At 39.9% G+C, this 26,932-nt stretch overlaps 1 protein-coding gene across 1 annotated transcript in view; it reads right to left on the bottom strand.

Annotated features, from left to right (window-relative positions):
• Positions 1 to 17,226, bottom strand: part of ATP8B1 (ATPase phospholipid transporting 8B1) — a gene marked incomplete at both ends in the record, with an annotated part of 111,286 nt that extends 94,060 nt beyond the window's left edge. The window contains 5 exons of the mRNA XM_082265415.1: positions 4,116 to 4,177; positions 4,268 to 4,366; positions 9,975 to 10,088; positions 15,422 to 15,519; positions 17,061 to 17,226. Of these exons, the coding sequence (XP_082121541.1) occupies positions 4,116 to 4,177; positions 4,268 to 4,366; positions 9,975 to 10,088; positions 15,422 to 15,519; positions 17,061 to 17,226 (539 nt within the window). The remainder of the gene's footprint in view (positions 1 to 4,115; positions 4,178 to 4,267; positions 4,367 to 9,974; positions 10,089 to 15,421; positions 15,520 to 17,060) is intronic.
• Between the last annotated feature and the right edge of the window lie 9,706 nt (positions 17,227 to 26,932).

Consider the following 26,932-nt stretch of genomic DNA (forward strand, 5'->3'; position numbering starts at 1 on the left):
AGGTGCCTCTATGGCTCAGATTTGCAAGGCCACGACCTGGTCGTCGGTGCATACGTTCACTCGTTTCTTTCGAGTGGATGTTGAGACCCAGGAGGAGTTTGCATTTGGCCGCAGTGTTCTGCAGGCATCGGTGTAATCCTTTTTGGGGTCAGATGACGTTTTTTTTGGTGTCCCCCTCCCCTCAGATACATTGCTTTGGGACATCCCATATGTTATGATTTATGGCTCTGTGTCCCGTGATGTACGAATAGAAAAATGCATTTTTTAATACAGACTTACCTGTAAAATCCGTTTCTTGAAGTACATCACAGGACACAGAGGTCCCTCCCCTCTTCTATGGGGTATTTATTGCTTGCTACAAAACTGAGGTACTTCCTGTGTGGGAGGGGTTATATAGGGGGGAATCAATTCTGATTGGTTGCCAGTGTTCTTCACCTTAAGGTGGCTATATAACCCATATGTTATGATGTATGGCTCTGTGTCCCGTGATGTACTTCAAGAAATGGATTTTACAGGTAAGTCTGTATTAAAAAATTCAATTTTTTCAGCACTGATCACTGTATTAGTAGTGTCGCTGGTTCCCACAAAGTGTCAAAAGTGTCAGTTAATGTCAGATTGTCTGCCGCAACATGGCAGTCCTGCTATAAGTCGCTGATCACTGCCATTACTAGTCCAGTATATATATACCAGTATATACATCCAGTATATATACCATAGTATATCATAGTTTGCAGATGCTATAACTTTTGCACAAACCAATCAATATACGCTTATTCCGATATTTTTTAACCAAACATATGTAGCAGAATACATATTGGCCAAATTTTAGAAAGAAATTTGATTTTTTTTTTTAATTTTGAATATGTTTTATAGTAGAAAGTAAGAAATATTGTATTTTTTCAAAATAACAATAAAATATTGTTTTTTTTTTCCCTCAAAATTGTCCGTCTTTTTTTATTTAAAACACAAAAAATAAAAACCACAGTGGTGATCAAATACCACCAAAAGAAAGCTTTATTTGTGAGAAGAAAAAGGCAAAAAATTAATGTACAGCATTGCACATGACCAGGCAATTGTCTGTTAACTACTTAAGCCCGGAAGATTTTACCCCCTTCCTGACCAGGCCCTATTTTGCGATTCGGCACTGCGTGACTTTAATGGACAATTGCGCGGTCGTGCGACGCTGTACCTAAACGAATTTGACGTCCTTTTTTACTTTAAACAGAGCTTTCTTTTGGTGGTATTTGATCACCTGTGCGATTTTTTTGATCATGCGCTATAAACAAAAAAAGAGCGTCAATTTTGCAAAAATAACAATATTTTTCAATTTTTTTTATATGAAAATTCCCCCCAAAAAAATGTAAAAATTTAATTTTTTTAACATTTTAGGCCAATTTGTTTTATGCTACATATGTTTGGTAAAAAAAATAGCAAAAAGCGTATTTTGATTGGTTTGCGCAAAAGTTATTGCGTTTACTAACTAAGGGCAAGATTTTTGTCATTTTTGTTGTTTTTTTTTTTTAACGAGTAATGGCGGCGATCTGCGATTTTTTTTTGCGGGACTGCGACATTGCGGCGGACAGATCGGACCCTTGACTGACATTTTTGACACTTTTGGGGGTACCAGTGACATTACTGCAGTAATCAGTGCTATATATATGCACTGTCACTGTAAAAATGACACTGGCAGGGAAGGGGTTAACTTTATTTTAGAGGGAGGGGCTGTGTGTATCCCTAGGGGCGTGATTCTAACTGTGTTTGGATGTGGCTTGATGTGTAAGAACAGAGATCAACGGTCCTACATAGCAGAACCGTATGATCTCCATTCTTACACAGGGAAGAATGACAGACGGCTTTGTTTACATTAGCCACCTTCCTTTCTCCCGCTGTAAAGGACAATCGCTAGTGCCCGGCGGACATTGGGTCCGGCGGCGCGCGCTCGCTCCCTAGAGCCTCACAGGCTAGCGACGTAGTCCTACGTCGCTTTGCCTGTGAGGGGCTGACCGCCACAATAAATAGTTGTGCGGCGGTCGGCAAGCGGTTAAAACCAGCTGGCCTGCCTTTATGAATTAAAAAAGTATGTGAAATTTAAAAGAAATGTATGTTAAACTTCTTCCAAGTAGCACATAAAGGTGTATTTTAGTTGGTTACTCTGTGACTTTGTTTGAAAAAAAATTCTAAAAAAAGAGCATGTAAATAGGAATGATAATGCTTATGTCTGAAGGGTGGCAAGTCTTCACATCACTCTTTTCAAAAGCTACGGCCTCCAGGAGTATTTTTAGCATCCAACTCTTCCAGGTATGTTGGATGCCTGTGCCCCCCCCTCTGCACACTGTGGTTCCATCTGCCAGCCTTGACATCACTACAGAACACAGTAATAAGCTAGGAGCCAACATGGGTAGAGCAAGTTACTAAGATGCCTGACACACCCCGAAATGTTGAATACCAAACATTCTTCTGAAGACCAAAGCTATTGAAAACATCAAAGTTAGTACTCATTATCAGCTGGGGTAAAAGGATTTAGAACCTTTTTTTACATTTTAAAGAACAGAATTGGCTACTTCTATATGTGATAAGCCTTTGGCTTTGATTAGATAACTATAATTATATAATTATATAATATATATAGTATATAGTATATAGTATATATATATATATATATATATATATATATATATATATATATATATATATATATATATATACATATATATATATATATATATATATATATATATAGTATAATAATTATATTATACTATAATTATATAAGGACTACAGGTTCCATAATTCACAGTACCCAGGCACTTGGTGGAGAGCCCAGCACTACATCCCTTTGGAAACCTTAGAAATATTCCACTTCAAGAGGACTACTAGTGTAGGTGGCTTTTCTCAAGGAAAACATTAGAGATCAGAAAGGCTTACTACCCTGTTTAATCATTTCCCCCAACAAATGTCAAAGAGGAGACTGTGGGGTGCTCCATGGTCATTAATTTCCTTTTAGTCAAATCAGGGGATTGTCACCCGGAGTCTATGGGAAGCTCAAAAACACTGTTTAAGTAACATTGGCAGAATAGATGCGTGTATGGATTTTTATTCTCCATAAAAGTGATCCGCACAACTGATGCTGCTCTAAAATCATGCTTTTATTAGGGAAACAACAGTGTACAAGTCACAGATACAGTATGTTGATGCGTTTCAGCCTACATGGCTTTAATCATAATGATTAAAGTTATGTAGGCTCAAACGCGTCCACATACTGTATCTGTGACTTGTACACTGTGGTTTGCCTAATAAAAGCATGATTTTAGAGCAGCATTGGTTGTGCAGATCAGAGATGTATAGTAACTAAGTAGAACTACTTCACTACTGTACTTAAGTACGGAAAGGCGGTATCTGTACTTTCCTAGAGTAGAATTTTTTTCTCCTACTTCCACTTTTACTTCACTACATTTTTTCAATGATTTCAATACTTCTACTCTAATATTTTTTTTTTGTGCTGCATAGTTACTCGTTACAATTATAAAAATTACCACTGCCAGAACAGTAGATGGCAGGTTTCATGAAGCTCAAAACATGTGTGTTATCAGCGCATAAGAAAATAAAAGCTACTGTATGCATAAATAAAAGCTGCATTTGAAATAATAAAAAACAATATGATGTTCAAACTTTTGACTTCTTTCTTTAATAACTACATAACACAGTACTTGTACTTTTACTTTCAGTACTTGAGTAGCAATTTTTTTTTCAAAACTACTGGTACTTTTACTTTCAGTACTTGAGTAGCAAATTTTTTTAAAAAAAACTACTTGCAATACTTAAGTACAAAAAATGTTGAATACTTTAGTACTTCTACTCAAGTCACTTTTTGATCGAGCACTTCCACTTCTACTCAAGTCACGTTTTGATCGAGCACTTCCACTTCTACTCAAGTCACGTTTTGATCGAGCACTTGTACTTTTACTCAAGTATGGGTTTCGAGTACTTTATACAACTCTGGTGCAGATCACTTTTATGGACCATTATCTTCAGTTGTGAGCTCTACTAATGGTGGATTGTATAGGTAGCAGCAATGGACTCTTTACTAACAGTAATTTCTCTATATTCTTTCTCACCTTCCATCTTTTATAACCTCACATGATTGGTTATTTATCTTGTTGTCCAATCGGTGACGAGACTACAAGGATTAAAGGGGGTACAGTCATTTGCGAGGAAAATTAAAAAATGTAGATAGTGTTTTTTTTTTTTTTTTTTTTTTTTTACTTACAACATCATCTGACAGGTCTTTCAATGCAGTGATTCCCAGGACAATCACCAGCGGTATTAGGGTGGTGTACCATGACACTGTACCTATTTGCGGAATAAACTAGGGGAACAATAAGAAACTTTTTCTTTAATTCAGTAAAAGTAACTAAAGCATAACTAAAATTAGCCAGGAAACTGGTCAAGACATTAATCCTACACAATTCACCTTTAATCTGAGTTTTTTATATACTCAGTCAGCAGCCTTCTCTAACTACCCCTGGCTGCAGCATTTTGAGACATATGCCCCTAAATCCACTATTTTTAAATCTTGGTAAAAAAAATAGGATTTTGTACTCATCGTAAAATCCTTTTTTAGGGTATTCTAAGGCAGTGGTCCTCAACTCCGGCCCTGAGGGCCCACTCACAGGCCAGATTTTAAGTATTACCTTGGGGAGATGCCTAGAGTACTGCAAACACTGAGCAGCAAATTATATCACCTGGGATGTATTTCGACTATCTTGCAAACCTGGCCTGTTAGTGGGCCCTGAGGATCAGGGTTGGGGACCACTGTTCTAAGGGACAAGCCTTTAACCTCCAGGATATACTGCTGCCTACAGGAGGACTGGACACTATAAAACAAAAACACTGTAAACCAGTCAAGGATAACATCTCCTGCTACCAGCATGCCTCGGTTTTGTAGTAAAGTAGTTCCAAGAGCATGATCATACATAAGGAGCGGTGAGACCTGTGCCCCTTCAATAAAATACGAAAATACTATTTGTTTTCTTGTCCATTGAGGGACACGTAAAGCTTTGAGTCATCCAAAAGCAGTCCAACTGAGGGATGGGCAACACAGCAAACAATCACTAACAGGCACAACAAATATTAACAGAAAACTGGGATAGCCTGCAGCTTAAAGAGCCTCACGATTGACAAAAATCTCAGAATCGTGCAACCGGTAAAACTTTGAGAATAGGTGAACAAAAGACCATCTAGCAGCCTTGCAAATCTAAGGAACAGTTGCTGGATGACAAAGGAAAGAAATGCAGATCTTGGAGAGTGTGCCTTAACATGTAGGGTGGAGCCTGATTTGTGAGACCATAAGTGTGGATGATGGTCTGCCTAAGCCACCTGGGATGTTGGAAGGGGTCCATTCAGAATTATAAAATGGGATGAGTCTTCATGAAAGAAGCAGTGGTCGGGAGATACTGTAGATTCTTACAACTCAAATCTAAGGAACAGTTGCTGGATGACAAAAAGGAAAGACATGCAGATCTAGTAGAGTGTGCGTTAACATGTAGGGTGGAGCCTGATTTGTGAGACCGTAAGTGTGGATGATGGTCTGCCTAAGCCACCTGGGGATGTTGGAAGGGGTCCATCCAGAATTATAAAATGGAATGAGTCTTCATGAAAGAAGCAGTGGTTCGGAGATACTGTAGATTCTTTCAATTTAAATAGAGACAACTGAGATACATTTCATTTTAGTGAACTCGAGCTAGTCAGAGGGACCGAAAAACAATGTCACTCAAAAGGTGAAAGTCAGAAACTACACAAGAAGAAAGTCTTGGGTCTCAGTACCACTGTGTCCCTATGCAAAATAAGAAAGGGTTCCTTGTAGGAAAAGGCTGTCAGCTCAGACTCTTGTCTTGCAGAGTTAACTGCAACAAGGAAAACCACTTTGTGGGTGAAAGTAGATAGAGGGATGTCTTTAATATATTCAAATGACTGATTCTGAAGCACAGAGAGAACCAGATTCAGATCTCTACATAGGAGGCTCTTAATCAAACAGGGAGAAGCCAGTGGCCTTTAAAATAGAATAGAAAGGATATGAACCTGGCCCGTCATAGCGGAGAGCCAAACACTGGTCCAGACAAGGTGCAGTAAGGGGAGGATTCATCCCATGAAGAAATTCCAGGGGTGGAAGCACTGAGACTCAAATCAGGTGAAGTATGTTTTCCATGTCTGATGATAGACCCAAGAATTAAACTTTCTAGCTTTTAGCATTGTAGCATTTACAGACTCAGAGATGCTAACATCCTCAGAACCTAGGTTTGAACAGTTATGCTGTTAAAGCAGGCAACTTTGAAGGAGGATGGCAGATCAGTTCTTGGGACAGAAGAAAACCATGATCCAGCAAAGCCCACAGACAATCTTCCAGAAGTCTTACCAGGCCAGTGTAACACATCCAAATGGGACAGTCTAGTGCAGCTTTTCTCAACTTTTTCAACACAGAGAAACCCTTGAAATAACTTTACAGTCTTTACAGTCTTGCCAAAAATTACTATATCTATAAATCACAATACATTAGTGTGATGGTCAATGAGAAGAATGCTCCCTACACTTTTGTTCATTGGGAAGAATTACCCTCTACCGATAGCTAAAAAGATCAGTTGTGTCAGTGGAAACGTATCTGACAAGCAGAAATTGTTCCTTGCTCAAGGAACCCCTAGCAACCTCTGGAGGAACCTTGGGGTTCAAAGGAACCCTGGATGAGAAGCCCTGGGCTGGAGCAATGGAGATCACTGGAGTGCACTCCATCTCAATCCTACAAAGCAAATGAGCTGGATGTTTCAGGAGAGGAAATGCATCGATCAGAGTGTACTGATCCCATGGTACCACTAGTGTGTCAATTGCACCTCTGGGTGTTAGGACCATGCAGGTCCAGGCACTGACAGCTGGGGAAGTCTGCCTGTCAATTCTTTACACCAGGAATGTACACTGCAGAAAAGGCTGCAATGTGCCCAGTTGGTAATTCTGCCCAGGACACAATATAATCTCCCTCAAATACCTCACTGAAACTTTGCACGTGATTGATACTGCTGTGGTGTGGTTCGACTAAAACAAGATAAGATGACCCTCCAGTAAGATGTTTCAATGCTGCAGAGACAGCCAAATTGCCTGCTGTTCCAGGATGTCAACTGAGAGACAAAACTCCTCCAACAACCACGTCTCCTGCATTGACAGGTTGCCCAGTTACAGATTAGTGTGTCCATCTTTGGACTACCCTATGTATCATGGAGCCTCTGGTGGAAAGATCCTAAGTATCCTAGCTCTACAGCTCTCCACAATACAAACCCAAAGGTCTTATGTCTCTGTCTCTTCTCCCTAATGTAAAAAAACTATCAAACTATCTGAAGTCTAGTAGTCATGCCCTGAAAATGTCTGAAGGTGGGATGAGTTGGAATCTGAGAGATACTGTAGATCTAGAGATTAATAAATAATTAGGATAGGGGTTCTTAAACAGTGATAGCCATAACCCTTTAGGGTATAGGTATCAAATTTTGAGTGTATGGCCCTGGATTACAAAATCATTTAGAAAAATGAAACATGATTACCCAAACTATTACATTTGAAATCAAAGTGGTGAACTCGACTTATAGGAGGAGATTTTATAAAACTGCTGCACACAGAAACTGGTGCAGCCATGCATTGTAACCAATCAGCTTCAAACTTCAGCTTTTTCAATTAAGCATTGATAATAAGGCTGGGTTCACACTGCTCCGACAGGGAAGTTGGATGACTTCCCATACGACTTTGCCCTAAGACTTCATGTCTGACTTCCATGTGACTTCAATGAACAGGATCCGACTTTGATTTGACCATACCAGGCTCTTTGAGTCTGGTATGAATCTTGAGGGGGGAACCCTACAACAACTTAAAAAAAAGCGGTGTGGGGTCCCCCCCCAAAACCATGCCAGACTGATGGCTCCACCCTATCATGCCCCGGGTGGTGATGACACAAGGGGGCGGAGTCTCCAGATGACATCGCCGGATTACCACGCCTCATGACTATATAAGAAATGGCAGACAGTTGGACCTGACACAACAGTGGGAGCTAGGTTCGGGAGAAGTCATCAGCAGAGGGAGAAGAACCGGCAGAAGAACCAGAGGAAGAAGACATCAGAGGAGTTAGAAGAACCAGAGGGAGAAGAACCAAAGATGAGACACATTGGAGCTACGACGGGGGACATTCTTCACTTTTAATAAAGGACTTAAACCACTCAAAAACCAGTGTACTGTTTTTATTTATTTCCAAAGTGCCCCCATCTCCATGTTAAGGGCATGTGGCCAGTAAGGTCTGGGGGGAGGGCGCTGGCTCGCCCCCCTTTCCTGACCTGCCAGGCTGCATGCTTGGATAAGGTTCTGGAATAGATTTTGAGGTGGGCCATGCTGTTTATTTTTTTCAGTTTCCTGTGGGGGTTCTCCTTAATGTCCATACTGGACAGAAGGGTCTGGTATGGTCCTGGGAGGGCCCTACACATTTTTTTTTTTAAATTTTGGCGTGGGGTTCCCCTTCAAGATCCTCAGAGCACAAGTCACATGCCACAAGTTGGATCAGTTAGGGTGATAAGATGTAGATAAGTGAAAAAATAGGCACTGGTAATCAGGTTATCAGTGGTGGTGTTCCAGATGTGTTAGGGGGTATTGGATTGTCTACACCAATCAATTATGTCCATAAAGATAAACCTCGTTTACCAATAAATAAATAAATAAATGGTGGACTTTAAAATCATCTATAATACCATAATGTGAACCATTTGTAATAACAACTTAGTAAAAAGGTGAAAAATATATCTCTGTGTCTATATAAAACTGATGACTTTTAGTGATAATAAAATTGCAATTAGTGACACTTGTATTATAAAACCTTGTATGACATAAAAACGCATGTAATTAGCAATAAAATCTATAAAATCTGTAATTCATTTATATTTTTGTGCAATAGGTGAAAGAAAGTCCGTGGTGATTAAATAAAATCTTCAAAGTGCTTTTGTGCTCCAATTTGTGCTCTTGATAAAATTCAGCAATATTTGCTTCTTACCAGATGGCTTTAGGCCACAAGGACCTAGATTGCTTTTGATCCCTTTAAGGATAGATCAATCCTCCACCGAGTTTATCCAATCCAGGGATAGGTGGTAGATGTTCCAATCTGGATCTGGACCGCAGGATAGGGTCTCAAGCAGATGTATATGGATTGGAACATCTACCACCTATCCCTGGATTGCTATTTTTTCACTTATCTACTACTTGTATTTTTTTGGCACACCACCATTGAAATAAAAAAGGGCAGCAGGTTTTTGCATTACATCAAGGGCCAAAACATTAAAACCAGGCGCCTTCACCATCTATAATCTACTAGGGTGATAAGATGATGATCCGACTTGAATGCGACTTACATTCAAATCAATAGGCTGAAATCGTGCCCAAGTCAGACCAAAGTAGTACAGGAACCTTTTTCAAAGTCAGACTGACACATGTCGGACCAGATAAGACGGCTCTTATAGGGAACCATTGATTTATACACGTCATGCAACATGTGCTCCCAAAGTCGGAGGGTATGTCGCACCAGTGGTAATCGGGCCTAAACCCTAGAAGTTGGTTACTGTGCACAGGTGCACCAGATTCTGTGTGCACCACTTTTAGTAAATCTCCCCTGTAGTGTCAGATAATATACAAGTAACATTGTCAGCTTTGCAGCTGTTCCTAGCTATCCATATATGAAAAAAAAAAAAAACAAGCTATTGACACATGTTTAAGTAATTCGGTACCTAATAAGACTAGTGGTGATAAAAATGTTAACAGTCTGTAGAAGGTAGTATTGGACACATTTGGCAATCTATTTCGCTAAAAAATGAAGAACTCCTGACTTATAGCAAACCTAAAAACCTAGCCTGTCTCTTTAAGTGAGTATTATTTGACAATTAAAGTACAGAAAATGCTTCCATTACCTGTAGGATGAGCAGGAACAGGAAATAGACATTGGCAATCCGCTTGAATTGCTCATAAAGATTGAGTGGTAGAAAGGTCACTGCATTATATTTGGAAGTCTTGATTTCATTGTTCTGTGCACAGGGGGGGAAAGGTTAGAGTTAGAAAAAAAGAAGTGCTATGAATGATGTTTTATTTTTCTCAATGTTCATCCATTTTGGGCATTATTTACAGCATGCTTACATTCTATAGCCAAACGTAGGAAATGCCTGGCCATAATAACACCTATGTGGGCTTATTGAATATCCATGACAAAAGCCATGGGCATTAGCATGGAAAATTTCCTTGGTGGCTATAACAGTCACTACTGTTCTGCAAAGAGTTTGGGGCGTTTATGGAACATTGGTTCGAGAAGCAACAAAAAAACAAGAGAAGGGCGCACTGACCTAGTGCAATACCATTAAACCATTTATTGAAGAGTAAAAAAAGTATCATACATTATACTCACAAACACAGGCTGCAAATAGACATATTAAAATCCTAATACAATCAAATGACCTCTAGGACATGGATACATCCAGTGCTATAGAGGGGTATGGATGGCGTCCATACTGATATGGTTGACGCGTTTCAAGAGAGAAGCAATGCTGGCAGCACTCATACGTCTATTTCCCAAAGACAACCACTGGATAGGACGCTGAGCACGTGCACTCAACTTCCTTGGTCGACTATGGAGAGGCCTGTTCTGAGTGGAGCCTGTCCTGTTAAACCGCTGTATGGTCTTGGCCACCATGCTGCAGCTCAATTTCAGGGTCTTGGCAATCTTCTTATAACCTAGGCCATCTTTATGTAGAGCAACAATAATTTTTTTCAGATCCTCAGAGAGTTTTTTGCCATGAGGTGCCATGTTGAACTTCTAGTGACCAGTATGAGAGAGTGAGAGAGATAACACCAAATTTAACACACCTGCTTCTCATTCACACCTGAGACCTTGTAACACTAATGAATAACATGACACCGGGGAGGGAAAATGGCTAATTGGGCCCCATTTGGACATTTTCACTTAGGGCTGTAATCACTTTTGTTGCTAGCGGTTTAGACATTAAGGGCTGTGTGTTGAGTTATTTTGAGGGGACAGCTGTACACTCACTACTTACATTGTAGCAAAGTGTCATTTCTTCAGTGTTGTCACATGAAAAGATATAATAAAATATTTAAAAAAATGTGAAGGGTGTACTCACTTTTGTGAGATACTATACAGTACATACCATACAAGTTACGGTTTAAAACTGCCCACACTCATGGAATGGCGACAAACTATGGTACCTAAAAATCTCCATAGGTGACGCTTTAAAACTTTATAATGGTTACCAGTTTACAGTTATGGAGGAGGTCTTTTACTTATTATTTTTTATTTTTACACCGTCCCTTTTAAAAAAACTTTTTTTTTATGAATTTTATTCCTATTACAAGGAAGGTAAACATTCCTTGTAATAGAAATAAGCAGAACAGGTCCTCTCTAATGTGAGATCTGGGGTCAAAAATACCTCAGATCTCGCATTTACACTTAAAAGCAATTAAAAAAATAAAACATTTTTTTTTTTTTTTTTATTTAATGAAAAAAATTTGGTCCTTTAAGGCTGTTAGGCGGAAGTGACGTTTGACCTCGCTCCAGTCCTCCAAGGGCATAGAGTCGAGTGGGGGGCCATCTAGCCCTCTTCCGCACACTCGACTTCCTGCCCATCAGGCGAGGTGATTGGATAGTTTTCCCTGCTACCGACGACTCCAGTAAGTGGGCAAAATGACCAGGAAGTGACGGGAGGGGGGTTGGCACCCTCACCGCCCATAAAAGTGATCCCGCGGCGAATCCGCCACTGAGACCACTTTTATGTTAAAGCGGACTGCCGGCCGTGTAAGAAAATACCGGGGGTATGGCAGCTATCTGCTGCCATAACTCTGGTATTTAACGTCAAAGTAGTGACATAAATACACAGTGGGCAGTTCGGAAATGAAGGTAAAACATTTAGCAACTCACATGGTTGATGAATAAAACAGGCACATCTAAGTATGCAGGCATCCGGGGTAAAGCTGTCCACATAGACCATCCTCCGCACCACCATCAACATCATCCCTTCCACACTGCATTCCACGAGCGCTTCAAGCCTCTTTTTCAGATCGCTCTACTGCAGGGTAGTCTTCCTGGTCACGATTGCAGACTGACAGCGGTGAGAGTCGGCGGTGCGGAAGATGGTCTATGTGGACAGCTTTACCCCGGATGCCTGCATACTTTGTGCCTGTTTTATTCATCAACCATGTGAGTTGCTAAATGTTGAACCTTCATTAAATGTAACCATATTGCTACACTTAGTGGCGCCTCTCTTCTCTTTTATACTCTGTAGCTCCTGCTGGATTTCGCTTCTAATCCCCTTGTGGAGGCGCTATTTATGGATGGACATTTTATGCTTACACAACCTATCACATTGCTATAATCTTTTTATATGGACTATAAACTGAAGGATTTGTGAATAAATGGTTGTGGAACAAATCATCTGAGTTTCCATTATTTCTTATGGGGAAATATGCTTTGATATACGAGTGTTTTGGATTACAAGCATGTTTCCGAAATGAATTATGCTCGCAATCCATGGTTTTACTGTATTTTAATGTATTTCCATTTTGTTTTGTTGTTTTCCTGTTCCTAACATGTAACACTTTTTCTATATTTCGCCTGCATGGTGGTCTTTGTACTATTCTTGTACCCCTTCATACTACAAAATTATTAAAAATTAAATGAGAAAAAAAAAAGCTGTTTATCAGTTTGAGAATAAATAAATTAGATAATCTCAAGACTAAATTGTTGACAGAAAAATCAACCTATGGGGTTAGAATATGTTCCCAACTACACATCATTGTGAATCATGTATGGATTATTGTGACTTGTCACCAGACAGAACTATTACCTGTATATTATTTAACTCCTTCCATTGTGAGTGTAAATTTTAGTTTTATTTTATAATAAATAGTTTGCTGCATACTACACTATTCGTTTTTCCTTCATTTTTTGCATGAGATATACCCTTTTGGAGACTGTCGATTACGAGAGAAGAATGGAGTGTGGGGTTGACCAGTATCACCATTGTAGGCAAGCACTTTTGACCTCCATTATTAATGTGGGGTCCACGATACCAGGTGAGAAGATAACGATTGGAATATAGGGGGGGGGGGGGCATGCTGGTGTTGGTGTCTCTTTGGTGAAGAGTTATATCACTAAAGAAGATTTGGACACTTATGTTGAGATATTTTTTACACATTTATACATAATTGTCTCTGTATATCCATTAAGAGATTGTTTAATGTGGTTATAATATTTTTTTTTTTATCTGATATGTTATTTTTTCACATGATTTGATGATTCATATAAATATTGAGGTGTTTTCAATATATTTTGATTATTGCAGTGTGGTTTGATTTTTTGTGTTTTTTTGTTTGCATCTTTCACATTATTTGCACATGATTTGTGTAGATCGGTGTTTCTCAATCTTTTTTTAAGTCAAGGCACCCTTTAAAATTATAGACAATCTCAAGGCACCCTTTAAACAATGGACAAGCTCGAGGCACCCCATTCTAAAATGTAAAAAACTATTCTTATAGTTTTACATAATGCAGCTACATCCACACACCTAGGACACCCAACATTAGCGGTAATTTATTCTTCCAAAGCGCATTGCACATTGGTACTGACTAGTATTCTAATGTTTCTCTTCTCTCTGAATTTCTCTCCATCAGTCAGCTAATATCACCCCAGTTCTGAGAAAGAGGGGCACAGGGGGGGTCAAACAAGGATGCTGTGGAGACAACAGGTATCCTACTTATCAACTAATCATGTGCTTTGGATTACAAATCCAGGTGTTTTGGATTACAAGCATGTTTCCGGAATGAATTATGATCGCAATCCAAGGTTTTACTGTACTTTAATGCATTTGCCTCTTTGTTTTGTTGTTTTCCTGTTCCTAACATGTAACACTTTTTCTATATTTCTCCTGCATGGTGGTCTTTGTACTGTTTTTGTACCCCTTCATACTACAAAATTAATGAAAATTAAATGAGAAGAAAAAAAAAAAGCTGTTTGTCAGTTTGAGAAAGATTAAATCAAATAATGTCAGGACTAAATTGTTGACAGAATCCTAATACCGGCAGCCTAACAACCAATGGTAAGAGATTGTTAAATATGTTTTTTTTTTTTTTAATTATCTGATATATGTTATTTTTTCACATGGTTTGATGATTTATATGAATATTGAGGTGTTCTTCAATATATTTTAATTGTTACAGTTTTTTTTTTTTGCATCTTTCACAGATCTTAGGATGCCAGTATCTAGAATAGGGATCCTCAAACTACGGCCCTCCAGCTGTTGCGGAACTACACATCCCATGAGGCATTGTAAAACTCTGACATTCACAGACATGGCTAGGCATGATGGGAGTTGTAGTTCCTGAACAACTGGAGGTCCATAGTTTGAAGACCTCTGATCTAGAAGGTCGTAATGGTGCATAATAAAAACCCATGGCTTTGTGGAACTAAAAGGCAGGCTTGATCCACCTGTTGGCTTGTATACAATTTTTTATAAATTTTTAGGCATTTTTTCCAAGGCACCCCTGAAGAAACCTCAAGGCACCCCAGGTTGCCTGGGAACCCTGGTTGGTAAAAGGCTGGTGTAGATTTTGAGTTATTTAGGATTTTATGCATACTGGAGCACTACTACTATTATACTGCTTGTATTGTTTTACCTGTTTATGACCTCTCGCTGTCATTTAGAATATAACTTCCGCTGCTGTTGAAATTGCCTGTAGTATCGAATCTAGGGCATGTGTTTGCACATTATCATTGTTCAGTCATGTTTTCAAATTAGTATATGACATGAACTGACTATTATATTGCAGCTATAATTTGCTTCTGTTATCTTGTGAGCGTTAGACACAAATGTCCACAGCTGGATCTAAAATACGATCTTGTACAAACAAGTAAAGTTTGTGGACTTGCCTCCAGTATGCCTGATTAGTGGACCCTGTCTTTGTTCTTTTAACTGCTTTTAGAATTCTTAAGCTGGATACACACTATACAACTTTTGTTGTTAGATTTCCTCCAGATTTACCTTCAACTATGTAGTGCAAGTTCCTGCCTAAATGCATACAAATTGAAAGTGTTTAGGTTTGACCTCGTATTATATGGTTTTGGTAAGTCTAAAGGAAAAAAATCTAAAGAGAATTGTATAATGTGTATCCAGCTTTAGTTCTTTGAGAAAAGGATCAATACTGCCTGAAGAAGACCAGTTTCTAATATATCCATATGCCATAATGTGTGACACTTCTACTTTTCAGTCTTCCCTTTTTATAAAATGTACAGTTATACTTATTAGAAAAAAAAAGTTTGATTTTTACAGTAAAATAAGTAAAATAAAATACATACAGCATATTTACTTTTCTGAAAGATTAAATAATGTTTCTTCATGAATTGTGGATGATTGCAGAAGTTAGGATCATTTGCTTTCACCTGCCAGTTGCAAGCTGAAAGGAAAGAAGAGATTTTTTTAGAAAATGAGCATTTTATTTTGGGTGGTGAACATCATGGTTCAATTCCTGGGTAGCTGACATGGGCCCAGGATGATACTCCTTTTTTGACAACACTATGGGATTTTAAGCCTGGCCATACACATGAGAATTTGACGAAGCAATGAAACTTTAAATGCCATTTTTTGTTATATCGCAAAGACATAAAATGATGGTTCTGATTAAACATATGGAGAAGGAATTGGAATTGCCGCATTGAAAGTGGCAGAAAAAAACAATCACAACACAATTGTAGATTTTTTTTTTTTTAAATTAGTTTTCACTTTGACATTTCAACAAACCGTATTGAAGTTGTCAATGTGTCACCTTAATTCTGGTGGTCGATCAAACTCATGTGTAGTAGATTGTTTTTGGTTATTATTTACAGGGTGGGGACAAGGAGAGGGCAGGAGGGGTGGCTGACCCAGGCACTGTGGTAACATAGGAGGTGAGGGGCTGCATAGAGAGTGCCTGCCCACAAGCTGGCAGGAGTACAGGAACAGGGGTAGTTCTTGTTTGGGGAGAATTTTGGCTTGCAAAGGGAATTTATGCTTGAGGGGGAATGATGGGATTTTTGCTGACACAAAATGCTTATACATCTTAGGGGGGGGGGGGAGGAATATACCATTTGGCATCTTTGCCATGGACACTAGTTGACCTCCTTGTCCCGGCAACGATTTGTTGCCATCATATTTATCGTTCTTGTAGTAGTTATAATAATCTTAATATTTTTAGGAGTATAGCCAGCTAAAGAATGGCTTTACAGCTAAGCTACAGATGTCTTCATAGTAAGGTGAGAGATAGAGTATTGGTAGCAAAATCTTTAAAGATCTATAAGAATTACCTGGCTGGTAATTATAGTGGGTGGCTAAATAAGGAACTAGACCTGGTCCCTCGGCACTTCTTGAAGCCTATTGAAAGCCTGCTGAAGCCTGCTAGCAGCTTGCTTAAAATGGCAATCAACACTCCCATTAGGATCAATTTTCAACATTTACACACTGGAGTTGAATGATAATTTAAAAGCTTCAACAAAACTTACTGAAAGCTCTGCAAATGCTTTTCCAAAGCTTGCTTTTTACACCGCTCTTATACAAGCTGAAACAGACCTTAGGGTTACATTTTGTTTACAGGCAAATAAGCTTAGTAAATGTGGGGAAAATTCAGTTTGCAAAAAAATATCCAATCATATTTGATAAAAACAAAAAAAAAAAAAACTATTTTTGCTTGCACATGATTGAATAATAGAAATCAGCAGAGCTTTACCTAATTCACTAAGCTGAGGAAAAATTCCCCTGAAAAGTGAAAATTCACTTGCAAAGTGAACAGCCTATGTTCTTTTAGTATTGTATTGGCCGCCAAGAAATATGTAGTATATTTTTTTATATTGTACTTTCATATTCTGTACAGCCTTGGCCTGGATATATAGGCATGTTAACTTTTAGAAGCTATTGAGTTTATTTATATGGATAAAAATGAAATCAGAGAGAGATAACACTTGCCTTTGAATGTCTGTTGCTGTTCAGGACGTGTCGTGACTTCATTTTCCACTGGTCCTAGAGATTGGGGGCTGTCTAGCTCATCATCTGTCTCATCATCTGAATATGGCAACTCCTCATCATTTGGACTTTCTGAATCCTGACTTGCCACCCGTCCACCTCTTTCCATGCTGCTCACCAATATAGGAAAATGACCAGGTCAGAACAAGCAAAATCAGTATTTCAGCACTAGGTACTGTCAGGTGGGATGAGTCCCCAACTCGATTTTTATACACTATATGGCCAAACATTTGTGATCACATAACCATAAAACCTATATGAGCGTGTTGGACATCCCTTTCCAAACCCATGACCATTAGGAGGGTGTTGCTAGCCATTAACACCCCAACCCACCATCTCCTACCTTTGCATCTCGAACAGCCTCCACTCTTTTTCGAAGGCTTTCAACGAGTTCTTGGAATGTGTCTGTGCAAGTTTGTGTCCATTCAGTCAAAAAGAACATTTGTGGGGTCAGATACAGTTATTAGATAAGAAGATCTGGTTTGCAATCTTGTGTTCCATCCTATCCCAAGGGTGTTCAGCAGGGCTTTTTTTTCCAGCAGGAATGTGGTTCTACCATCTCCTGCGCTGGCCCAGTGCTTGCTGCTCACTGCCATCACTTGTAAACACAGAAGCCTGGCGTCTGTGTTTACAAGAGACAGTGCTACTCTCCCAGTGGCTCCACACAGACCCATCCCTGCCCTGCATATCCCTGTGAGTGCAGAGGAGGGGGCAGAGGATGTATACAGCTGCTATAATGTGGCGGAAGCAACTCCAGCTGAAGTCCCTGTAGCCTCTAATATCCTACTATCCCGCTGCAAGGAAGCCCCTCTGTCTGTGTTTTTCTATAATTGTAGTTGAGCTATGTTATGGGGCAGTGATTAGCAAACCTCTGCCAAAAACAAATTAACAAAGGGTCCACTAAGTTATCAGATATTATATTTTCCATTATCTCTAGTGTGTATGAACAAATATAAACCTTTGCACATTTGCTGGGATAATGTGTTGAATCAGCTCTTACTATCACATATTCATTTTGCAATTCAGGACTTTTTTCAGGTGAAGAAAGGGGATTTGGAGGTGGGAGGACAGCTCCGTACTCCAAGGATCAATGGTGGGTATTGGATAGTGTATATGGAGGTTTTCTATTTGAGTGTGTTGTTTTTTTTTTTTCTCTGTTGGTTGAAATATATAGACTTGTGTCTTTTTTCAGCCAGATTTACTATGAAACTATGTAACTCCTTAATCCTGCATTCTGTGCATAGCACACTCCTGAACCCTTTACTTTGTATGTAGTACACTCTGAACTCTTCACACTGTATGTAGCACACTCCTGAACCCTTCACCTTGTACGTAGCACACTCCTGAACCCTTCACTCTGTACGTAGCACACTCCTGAATCCTTCACTCTGTACGTAGCACACTCCTGAACCCTTCACTCTGTACATAGCACACTCCTGAACCGTTCACTCTGTATGTAGCACACTCCTGAACCCTTCACTCTGTACGTAGCACACTTCTGAACCCTTCACTCTGTACGTAGCACACTCCTAAACCCTTCACTCTATACATAGCACACTCCTGAACCCTTCATTCTGTGCTTAGCACATTACTGAACCCAGAACTCTGTACGTAGCACACTCCTGAACCCAGAACTCTGTACATAGCACACGACTGAACTCAGCACAATGCACATAACGCACTCCTGAACTTTTCACTCTGTATGTAGCACACTCCTGAACCCTTCACTCTGTATGTAGCACACTCCTGAACCCTTCACTCTGTATGTAGCACACTCCTGAACCCTTCACTCTGTATGTAGCACACTCCTGAACCCTTCACTCTGTATGTAGAGCACTCCTTAACCCTTCACTCTGTACGTAGCACACTCCTGAACCCTTCACTCTGTACATAGCACACTCCTGAACCCTTCACTCTGTACATAGCACACTCCTGAACCCTTCACTCTGTACATAGCACACTCTTGAACCCTTCATTCTGTGCTTAGCACATTACTGAACCCAGCACTCTGTACGTAGCACACTACTAAACCCAGAACTCTGTACATAGCACACTACTGAACTCAGCGCAATGTACATAACGCACTCCTGAACTTTTCTGTAGTACACTCCTGAGCCCTGAACTCGGTATGTCATGTTTGGGAGGACATGGGTAAATACCTTCACTTGTTTTCTGAGAAAAAAAGCTCTGGTCTTCAGTGTCTGTCATAGCTAAGTTCCACTCCCACTCATGAAAGAAAAGAAAAGAAAAGAAAAGAAAAGAAAAGGACAGAAAGAAAGAAAGAAAGAAAGAAAGAAAGAAAGAAAGAAAGAAAGAAAGAAAGAAAGAAAGAAAGAAAGAAAGAAAGAAAGAAAGAAAGAAAGAAAGAAAGAAAGAAAGAAAGAAAGAGAATATACTGTATATATTATACAGTTTCATAAAATATATACAGTAAATGAATGCAGCTCCGCAATCTGTATTAATGTAAGCAATGTAAGAACTTGAATTTGACTTGGTATCAGCCTCAGCATGTGGATTAGGAGAAAGCATAGTGACAGAGCAATGAGCTCATCACTATGCTGCTTCTCCTTTCACTGTCCAGTCACTGAGAGGGGTGGGTACAGAACCACCCACGCTCAGAGGAAGCAGGTTGAATGAAACTGGTGATCATACCAAGGACACCTAGCCGCAGAAAAAAGTTCTGCAAGGGAAATCTCTGGATTGAATATGAATACTGGGGCACAAGTTGTTTTTGTTATTTTATCTTTTAATGGGTTATTAATTGTTTTTAACTAATACATTTTGGAACTAACATCTGAAAAAACAAACCTTTGCTTGCAGCTGGGCTGCAAAAATTATGTCTGTATGTCCCCTCTGTTGTAAAAGTGTCTGCCTAACCTGCCAGCAATGGTATGCACATCTCAGTGTACTGTACATCCCCAGCATTCCTTTAATGCTAAGATGAAGTAGCGCCCATGCTCAATGCAGTCATAATTTAGCTTTAACTACTTCCAGAACTTGGGTGTTTGACATATGCCCTAAAAAACTTTGGTACCTCTTTACCTGCTTCTGCCATTGCTGGTTAATTTCCGGCTGATACTGCTCTGTATAAGAGGAGTGGCTGCAACCACTGTTGTGTTAAAGGAAGCTTCCAAACAGCAAACAAAGCTTTCATTGAGAAAGGTTATGTACATCCATTATTGTATCATATATTGAAGCAATATTAGACCCAAAACCAAAAATGTCATATGTTTCAGCGTACCAATCATTACATGTGGTGGCTACACACCTTCCCCTTGCTGTGTATTGCATTTACGACGGACATTGCTGAGCCCATGCTCTCTCCACCAGTCCAATGAACCTCTGCCACCTCACTCCCAAGTGCAGCATGGGGTCCCGCCATGCACCTAGCGCAGACCTCACGCGTACACTTATTTAACTTTTTCTACAGTCCCATACCATACGGCCAAGCTGTGCGTCTCTGTAATGCATGTTCAGTCGTGATAGCTTCAGGGAACCAAACGCTGGGGAGAGAGCTATATTTCCAATCCCCTTGCTACCGGAGGACCCTCCGCCATGCCAGGTACCACACTTCAGGAACAGCTGCAATGTACCTTAGACTAGTTCTTGGTTGCCCATAGTAACTCTACTCCTCCTTCATAGTGGCTTTGCTTCATACCCCACATGTGCTTTACTGACCCTGTTCTTTCATTTGCCAGAAACCATCATGCACCCCTTTAACTGCTTCCCGCGTCATTGTAAAACTATACTGGCCTGCTGCCAGTATCATGTGATCACTGTGACCAATCACAGCAGATCACAACAATAGACAGTGTCTACACACTGTCATTCAGTAAAGGTGGCGCTACAAAGTATTAACTTAAGGGGGCTGAATAATTTTGCACGGCCAATTTTTCAGTTTTTTATTTGTTAACAAAGTTTGAAATATCCAATAAATTTCGTTCCACTTCATGATTGTGTCCCACTTGTTGATTCTTGACAAAAAATTACAGTTTTATATCTTTATGTTTGAAGCCTGAAATGTGGCAAAAGGTCGCAAAGTTCAAGGGGGCCGAATACTTTCGCAAGGCACTCTATATGTATACGTATATATATAACATATGTATATATATATATATATATATATACTCTTTAACTTATTTATAGTTATTTATTATATTATAATTTTTGATTTTGTGTTTCAAACTTTATCATACCCGAGATGTTATAAAGAAGAACGCACAGTAAAAAAATCATATGTAAATAGTTGGTTTGGGCTGCTCGTCCTTAAGAATTACTAGCAAAATAATGGTACCGCTTTCAGCACCTAAAATCGGAAAGAATCATACCGCCAGGGAGGTTAAAAAAAAGAAAAAAAAAATCCTGATCAACTACCCAGAGTGATACAGTGTTACTATTTTCACAGCATGTATAAAAAAAATGAAAAAACTATTTTTTCAAAATCTAAAAAAAAATATGTATTCATTTTAACATACTGTCACCGGTCAGTGTCCCTGGTCATCGCCACACCAGTTAAATTATGACACTGTACTGCACTGTTGACAGTAAGTAGTATAAAATAAAAATTAAGATGTGAAAAAAACAATTTTTTTGCTTAATTTTCCAAAAAATTGTGACAAACAAATCACAACTTCAAAATCGCTCCATGTCTCTTGATAAATACCTCTGACTGTCTACTTTCCAAAAAAGTTATTTAATAGTATTTGTACTGTCCTGGAGTTTTAGGGCCTCAAGAAATGAGATAGGCCGTCAGTGCATCAGGATTGATCAATTTTCAGATATAGAGTTGTAGCACTGCCCCCTAGGGAGCTGCTGAGTGTGGATTCCCCTGGGTTATCCATAGCATCAGTCCGTAAAAATGATCACTTGGAGAATCAGTAAATTCATGGTGAATTAGATGAGAAGTTGTACTGTGTCCATCACACTCCTTACAGGCTGACCGAGTTTGTCTAGGGCAGTGATGGCGAACCTTGGCACCCCCAATGTTTTGGAGCTACATTTCCCATGATGCTCAACTTCACTGCAGAGTGCATGAGCATCATGGAAAATGTAGTTCAAAAACATCTGGGGTGCCAAGGTTCGCCATCACTGGTCTAGGATGTTGTTGTGAATTAGTGGATGCAACCACTTTTCAAATATCGTAGAATAAAGATCTTCACCAACACACCTTATTATAATGATGATCTTGTCTTTTATTATAACGGGCGCCACAGGTTTGGGGACCTTAAAAGATTTCTTTTGCCTCTGCCTTGAAAAAAGGATCCTGCAAAGTCCTGAAACATTGTCCTGTGATGCCTGCTACCATATGTGAATAAATGATACGATTATCATTATACCAAGGGGTGCAGGTAAAGATCCTTACAGATAGAAAAGCGTAGCACACTAACACATAAACAAATAAGTTGTTTTAAAAAAAAACATATAACTGGTGTCCAAGACGACAATCATATGCGACATAACCGTTACATGTAAATCCATTGTGAATCACCGCCGTCACCAGAAAGATTGGACACTCACCAGATGGAGTTGCTACAATTACAGTAGCAAAAAAGCCTCAATCGTACACAGCCAAGGATTATTCAGGAATCATGATGTCAAAACCAAAGGGAATCCTCCACTGAATCACCGCAAATGTATCCAACTGGGAATGAAGTAGCTCAGCCAGAGCCCAAAAGTCAAATATTTGGTAAAGATCCTTATTCTACGGTGAATTAGACAAATCACAAGAACCAGAATTTTCTGAAAATGATCTGAGAAATGTGAGCTGATTCACACAGTTCTCTTCTCTATGGCTCATTCAGAAATGTAAGACTTTTTATTGTTACAAGTATAAAAATTCAGAAGATAAGCTTGTATATGCGGAAGTTAGAAACACAATATCATATCTGCTCCACTGTTCACCTGTCTCACATCTAACCACGTAACATAAATAATTTGGATACACCTTACTTCATATAGGGAAGTAAACAGCACAATGCTATATCATTCTGAACTGGTATCTGTTACATCACAGACGTAATGTCATGGAATGAGGTGTGCCCTCACTCAGTATGCGGTAAGACCAGGACCTTTATGAAAGTTCAATCTTCGCACGTAATAGCAATGCCCATTGATTATTCTAAGGTAAAAAACATACTTTTGTCAAATTAGGACTAGAAATTTTTTACTCTGCTATTTTTTTCATGTTATGTAAAAGGCAAAGATCACATGACCCCAGGAGAGCAGGAGCTTTGTGTGCGTTTTATCATATTAGACCTAAATCAGACAATCCCTGACTGTGTGACAGTAGTAGTAAGCAAAACATGCATATGTAATAAACAGATATGTCTATCACATACACATACACTAAATGGCCAAAAGTATAGAGTTCAGATGTTTCACTTTAAAGTGATACTGAGCCCCCGTTCACATTAGGCCGCTCCGACTTCGGGGGCGACCAGTGAAGTCGCGTGCATAGACATTCATATAATGAATGTCTATGCAAGTCGCCTCCAGGTCGACCCGAAGTAGTACAGGACCCTTTTTCTAAGTCATGTCTAAGCCCCCGTCACACTGGGGCGACCTGTGAGGCGACCTGGTCGCCTCACAGGTCGCCGTAGGTCGCCTTCCATAGGGAAGCTGCGGACCCGTTCTAATAGGAGCGACACAAGTCGCTCTGACTTAGAAAAAGGGTCCGGAGCTTCTTTGGGGCGACCCGGAGGCGACCGCCATAGACTTCAATGTTATGAAGTCCGTGGCGGCCGCTCCGAGGTCGCGGCGCGCTGCTCGCACCGCGACCTCGGAGGTCGCCCCTGGAAGTAACGTCGCTCGTATGTGAACGGGCACTAAGACTTGTGTCGCTCCTATTAGAACCAGTCCTGTACTACTCAATGGACCCGACGGTGCGCGACTTGCCAGGCTGACCAAGTCGCCTGGCAAGTCGTAATAGTGTGAACCGGCTCTTAAGTTTTTTTTCTTTAAAAATAACAAACATGTTATTATACTTACCTGCTCTGTGCAGTGGTTTTGCACAGAACAGCCCAGATCCTCCTTTTCTCAGGTCCCTAGCCAACGCTTCTGCCCGCCCCCTCCTGCCAAGTGCCCCTACAGCAAGCAGCTTGCTATGGGGGCACCCGAGCCACTGCTTTGTGTGGCTATTCAGACACAGAGCCGAGGTTCAGCCCTGCCCCTCTCTCTCCTCATTGGCTCACTGACTTTGATTGACAGCAGCGGTAGCCAGTGGCGCTGCGCTGCCATCTCAGCCAATAAAGAGGGGGAGTCCCGGGCAGCCAAGACACTCCTGCAACATCGCTGTATCGAGATGGGGCTCAGGTAAGTGTTAGGAGGGCTGCTGCACACAGAAGTTTTTTTTATCTTAATGCATAGTATGCATTAAGATAAAAAAAACCCTTCTGACATTACAATCCCTTTATGAAAAAACCTACAGAATCAATCTTGTTTGTAACCCGGGGACTGCCTTTAATGTGGCAGCATTATGGTGAATGATAGAATTGAATCATCCTCTAGTCTGGAACATTGGACATGGTTCTCTGGTGTAGTTTATTGTGGTTATTCTTTCTAATTGTTTTTCTTTTTCTCTTCTATTTTGTTATTTGTGCACCTATCTATGGTATTTCTTGGTCTGAATGTGTTTGTGTTCCAAGACTTATGCTATAAATGAATTTATCTTACCTACTTGATCTCTACAATCTTGATATGAGCACATTGTAATATTTCCTTTTGTACTCTTATTGTAAAACTTTACAACTCTGTATTTAAAACATATGTATTTGCAAAAACTTCAGCAAACATTACTGGAACATAAATTAAATAAAGAATCTCAAAAGTTTCCTGATGAAGCAGGTGGAAAGCCAGAGAAATGTATCAAAGACTAACACACCTTCACCCCATGGTTGGAACTGGCAACTATGTACTAAAGGAAGAATGAAATCCTCATGCCATTAAAGTATAACTAAATGTTTAATTTCCCGCTGAGTCAGCTATTATGTCAGTTCCTCCCCTAAGGGGGACAAACCCCCCCCCCCTCCGATTATGTCAGTTCCTCCCCTAAGGGGGACAACCCCCCCTCCCATTATGTCAGTTCCTCCCCTAAGGGGGACGCACCCCCCCTCCGATTAAGTCAGTTCCTCCCCTGAGGGGGATGCACCCCCCCTCCGATTATGTCAGTTCCTCCCCTGAGGGGGACGCCCCCCCCCCTCAGTCTCAGCCCACCTTTACTTCCCCCACACTTTTATCTGATCCCCCTCTCCCCCCCTTATTCCCCCCTTATACTTCAGTATCCCCCATAACTTACGGTTTCCCAGACTCCTTCTGCTCTTTGGTATTGTCCCCCATTGGGGTGCCAAACAGCTATTGCACTTGTTTCATATGTTATGAGAGGGAGATGATGACTACGCCCCCTTCTCCATTCCACATTCTCCTTCCCTCCGTACTCTGCTTATGTTATACATTATTATATATCTCACGCCAATGCAACCTGTTGTCTTCATTTACGTTTTGTTTCATACTATATACCGCTGTTTTGTATCCTTTGTTACCTTTCAACAATAAAAAATTTGAACAAGAAAGTATAACTAAAGGTAAAACTTTTTACCTTTTTGCTTTTATTTTTTTTAGTTTTGGATAGATGGGAGATGGATGAGAACATTTGTTAGTTGATTTTGCTGTCTGTGCCCCCCCCCCCCCCCCCCCGTTAGGGAGATTTACTCTCCCTATTTGTGCTGTTTACCATTATCTTTAAAAGTGAAAGTAAATTCAAATTTTTTGGTTGTCCCAAGAAAAGTAATAGTGGGGAAATCTTTCAATGAGGACACTGGTGATCTGAGGGCTCCCCAAGGGATTCTCAATTATTTGCAGGGATTTCCTCTCATATCCTGTTTGGCTATGGGGCGGGAAGTGAAGGGAAATCTCCACAATGGGGCACAGATGGTGAGAAAAAATCTGATTGGGGTTATAACTTTCCCCTACTCTGTCCAAAAAGAAAACAAAAATTGCCTATAGTTCTACTTTTAGATATTTTTGTGTTTTTTATGCTTGGGTTATTCAGTGGGTAGAGTGTGTAGATCAGCATATGTTAACTGATGTGAAGCCATTGTAACTTCTTGTAATATACGGTTGATACTCACTCTGAGGTTTTTTTTTTTATTATTATTATTTTATTAGTAAAAGGTTGTCTTTTATTTAGGATAATGTGCTAATAAAATCTAGGTTTTAACAAAATACTGGAATTTGTAAGTTTTATATTTTATGAGTGGCACCTAAAAAGTACCATCGTTTTTTTCCACTTTTTGGATACATTGTACACTTTGGGGATGTGGTGCTTGCACATGACAGGCCAGTCATCCCTAGTAGTTCCAATAAAAATAATCAACATACAAAGAAAATATAAAAAGTGCACAAAAATAAGCAATTGATGAAAATGACAAAGCACTTTTTATGAGCCACAATTCTGCACTAAGGCCCCTGTGGCTTTCAGTTATGCCTCTGGACAAAGCATTGGTCTTGCTTGCTATGCTTCACAAATTCATTTTTTCAAATACTTTGCTCTTTTTAGAAGGTAGAGAAAACCTACTATCCCATCACATGACATGACACAATATTTATTTGAGTACACACATGCATTGGCGCTCAGAGTCATAGGTTACCAAGACCAGCCCACCGCCTCAGCTCTTTGTTTGTTACAGCATAGAAAATGGAGAAAAATGCTATAATGTTGACTTAGTCCAGGTCTTTTCACTGTCTCTGTCACATTGTTTGCCTTCAAAGGTAACACAGTGGTTATTTCTGCACCAGAACAAGATAAAATGAACTTTGTC

Source organism: Pelophylax lessonae, assembly GCF_965119305.1.
Source record: "Pelophylax lessonae genome assembly, chromosome: 1".
NCBI classification, from domain to species: domain Eukaryota; kingdom Metazoa; phylum Chordata; class Amphibia; order Anura; family Ranidae; genus Pelophylax; species Pelophylax lessonae.